Source organism: Lactuca sativa, chromosome 5 (genome assembly GCF_002870075.4).
Source record: "Lactuca sativa cultivar Salinas chromosome 5, Lsat_Salinas_v11, whole genome shotgun sequence".
Taxonomy (NCBI): domain Eukaryota; kingdom Viridiplantae; phylum Streptophyta; class Magnoliopsida; order Asterales; family Asteraceae; genus Lactuca; species Lactuca sativa.
In genome coordinates, this window is record NC_056627.2 from 271,480,427 (window position 1) to 271,484,493 (window position 4,067).

At 35.5% G+C, this 4,067-nt stretch overlaps 1 protein-coding gene across 1 annotated transcript; it reads right to left on the reverse strand.

The window, feature by feature from the left end:
* Positions 1-1,166: 1,166 nt before the first annotated feature.
* Positions 1,167-1,823, reverse strand: LOC111912494 (uncharacterized). The gene has a single exon (XM_023908232.1). The coding sequence runs from the start codon at positions 1,821-1,823 to the stop codon at positions 1,167-1,169; it is 657 nt and encodes a 218-aa protein (XP_023764000.1).
* Between the last annotated feature and the right edge of the window lie 2,244 nt (positions 1,824-4,067).

The window sequence follows — 4,067 nt, forward strand, 5'->3', positions numbered from 1 at the left end:
CGAGAGGGCCGAAGGGGTAGGTCGGGCACCCAGCTATGCCTGACGATATATGTATGTTATGAGATTATTTGGTATGTGGTACGGTGGGGGAACTCACTAAGCTTTGTGCTTACAGTTTTCAGTTTTGGTTTCAGGTACCTCCTCAGCTAGGGGAAAGGAGTCGGCGCGGTAGCAGCATGTCACACACACACACACTCTCTGGTTTCCGCATTTACGAGATTCTCTGGGATTTATACTCTGATATTTTGATTGGTTGTATGATTTGACTTTTAGACACGGTTTACGTTGTATCATGGTTTGATCAAACAATGTTTTAATTATTAATGTCTTCTAAAGTAATGTTTTAAAACGAAATTTTTGGACGTGAAAATTGGGTCGTTACATAATGCCACGTTCAGACCTTCCATTTCTATGATGAAAAGGAACGGGGATAATGAATCCCCTTGCCTGACCCCCTTTGTATGTCAAATTCATTAGTGGGGGAGCTGTTGATGATAATTGATGCTCGAGATGAACTGAGACAACCATAGATCCACCACTGCCATTTATGTCCAAAACCCATTTGACTCATTACAGAGTCAAGGTATTACCAATTAACCGAATTAAAGGCCTTTTCAAAATCAACCTTGAATAACAGAACCTTCTTTTTTGCTCTCTTCACCCATGAGCATATCTCGTTGACTATTAATGGACCATCCAAGATATTCCTGCCCTCCACATATGCAAATTGAGTATCATCCACCACACTGCCTATCACAGTCTTGAGGCGAATTGCTAAGACCTTGACAATATATTTATAGATGGATCCAATTAAGCTTATGGGCCGAAATTCCGCGAGGAGGGTAGGGTCTTTGACTTTAGGAACTAGAGTAATAAAGGAGAATTACATCCTTTAGCAACTTTCCCATGGGCTTCAAAGTATCTTATGAATTCCATTATTCCATCACAGAAGGTACTCCAATACATTTTCAAGAATTGAAAAGTAAATCCATCGGGACCTGGGGCACGATCACCACCACACGCCCAAATGGCATTTTTCACCTCATCAATGGATATAGGAGCTTCCAGCAGCATCAGATGAAGAGATTGAGCGAAAGAGTGAGCTGACCAACTTTGGTCTAAAAGGTCAAGGTTCTTTGAATTTATCCTCATAAAACCGCAATGTTTCAGTCTTTATTTCTGTTAACATCAGTCGTCCACCTGCCATTTATTGATAAGCCCTGAATACGATTCCTCTTATTTTTACTGTTAATGACCCCGTGAAAAAATTTCGAATTTTCATCTCCGTCTATTGTCCATCTGATCCTTGCTTTCTGTCTGAGATCCAACGATTTAAGCTTTTCAAGCTCCAGAATTCTTTGGGCACCATTACATAATGCCTTCAACTCATCATCTGATAAAGGTCGAGACTCAGCAACTAACTCCATACGTGCTTTCTCCTCTTTAAGATCAATCAGCTCCTTGTTTTCTTCTTTGAATTTCATGTTCCTCCAATTTCTTACAACATATTTAACATGTCTAAGTCTGGCCATTAACTGCATATCAGCGGTTCCATATCCTTTGAACTCTGACCATGCAGTTGTAACAACCTCATTAATTCCTTCCACCAAAAGCCATGAATTAAAGAATTTGAACGGGGATGGCCCAAAATCCACAACGCTAGAGATCAAAGTGATTGGAGAGTGGTCCGATAACTCACGAGGGAGTGCAGTGGCTGCAAGAGATGGGTGATGTTTGATGAAGTTGGCACAAGCAAGAAAGCGATCTAATTTACTTAATTTGGGTCCCGAGCAGCAAAAATAGGCGTATTTAAGACCCCCCATATTGAAATATGATAATCCTGCCTCCAGTACAAACTTATTAATATCCAACTTTATAATATTTTAGAAGGGAAAATTAGTAAATGACAACTAACTTCTGCCCAAATTAGCAAATTGAGAAATTATATGGCATGACTTTTTTAGCACATATGCCATTGAAGAACATAAGAACCTACATATTTTGGCTTGATTGTAAGAAAATAAGCGCTAATCCATGTCTTGTGATTTACTAATAACCCAATTATTTACGGTAGCTTTAGAATTTACATTTTCTCTTAGTAGGAGGGTAATATTGGCACAAAGGTCAAGACTAATCTCCCAATCAATATAAGCAGTGCATTTGTTTGAACAATACTTGGCTGTCCTAGAAAGTTTACAACATGTCGTTTTCATTGAAGACAAATTTGAAACGAATTTGAATCGGTCGAACAACAAATACATGAAAAAGAAGTTTCATATGTTCGAGATATCACTCCCAACCATAAAAGTGGATGAGAAAGACGACGATATTTCTAAAAAAAGAGAATGATGAGTTAGACCATGTCCAACAAAAAAAATGAAAATATCAAATATGACGACAAATTAACCAACAAATAAAAATTGTACCTCATTTCCTAGTTTTATGTTTTTGTATTGGTGTTCATAGTTATTTTTAATTTTCCTTTAAAATAAAATTTAATAGAAATCTATATCTGATTGGAGTTTAATTAGTATTGAAAAAAAAAACAGGATTATACAAAGTATCCTCGATGTCACATTTCCAAACCGGTTAAGATCCAATAAAGATACAACAAATCCAAATTCATAATCCATAAAAAAAAATCTAATTTGTTTTTTTTTTTTTTAATCTTAATTGGATAAAATCTAACTTGTATGTACATTAATGTAAAGAATCAAGTCTATGGCTCATAAGAAAGGCCTGCAACAAGTGACTTAAAAGAGAAAAAAGGTGAAATCTTGAATCTTGATGTATGTGCTTTATTCGAAGATGTAGGCAAAAAAAGAATCATATCACGTGGTCATGGGGTATGAAAGATGTCCGGGCTTCGAAGATATAGCAAAAGAAGAAAAGGTGAAATCTTGATTTTCTATGATTGCAAAAAAAGAAATGAGATTGATGATTATTTGTTCAACGTGTGATTTATGAGTATGACACCAAGTGAAAAGATCTTGTGGTGGTTTGAAGCTAATTATTGCAAAAACAAGCGCAAGAAATGTTTTTTGTTTGATGGTGTTCAGATACGTGATGCATGAAGATTACGTGGGAGATGAAAAGTTTGTGTTTTTTTTTGGTGTAGAACAACAATCTGCTTCTATACTACTTCTTCTTGCAACAATATTCCTTCAAATGATTGAAATCTTTTAATAGTTTGATGATGTGGGGGATTAATGAAAGGGTTTGTTTTGTTCTTAGCGAAGAACAATCCTGTTACCATCTACTTTATTACAACAAAAAGTTCTATGAAGAAGATGAAGTTTGAGATTAATCCCATGACGCTTTGATGTTGAAAAGATCTTGGTGTTTGCTTATGCAAAACATGCAACATAAATGCGCATCAAGACCTCTAAGGTTGGTGATCTCAAGAAGTTGAAATAAAAGCTCGGTTTTTTCTCTATTAAGGGGGAATGTTGAAAAATATAAGCTATTAAGCTAGACAAGGGCAATTTGGTCAATGTTAATTAAGTACAATATTTATTAGCAGTTATAGTTAATTGGAGTCTTGAAGGGCTACCTTGAATCGATGTCTTTGAAGGTAACGGTAATCTTGTAGTGTACATAAATTTGTATTAAATGTAACACAAGTTTGTGATTATGATAATAAAAAGTTTTGATAACAAGGTAACTTTTGGCTCTTCCTGATTTTCTTTTCATATTCTATTTAGCACTTAGCAGAGTTTATGGTTCAGGTTCGACGTCATGTTGATTAATTTGCTCTCTTAAATAATTCGAAATATATATATTGATTTTGGTCGTCTATATTCTCAAACAGTTGAAAGTGTGTTTTAACTAATCAAGTAATTTTCACCACAGATGTACATATATCAGTTAAAAGGGAGTAAAATGGTCTTAGATTATTGAATCTTTTCTCTAACTTTGTTTACGGAAAATGCAGATATTCCTGATTGGGAGGAATATGTGCATGGCGATATGGGAGGAATATTCCTGTCTGTGATAATTGATTAGTATACGACTGAATTTTCAGTGAAGAAAAATTATGGGTATCAGACTATCAGCCACCATTTTTA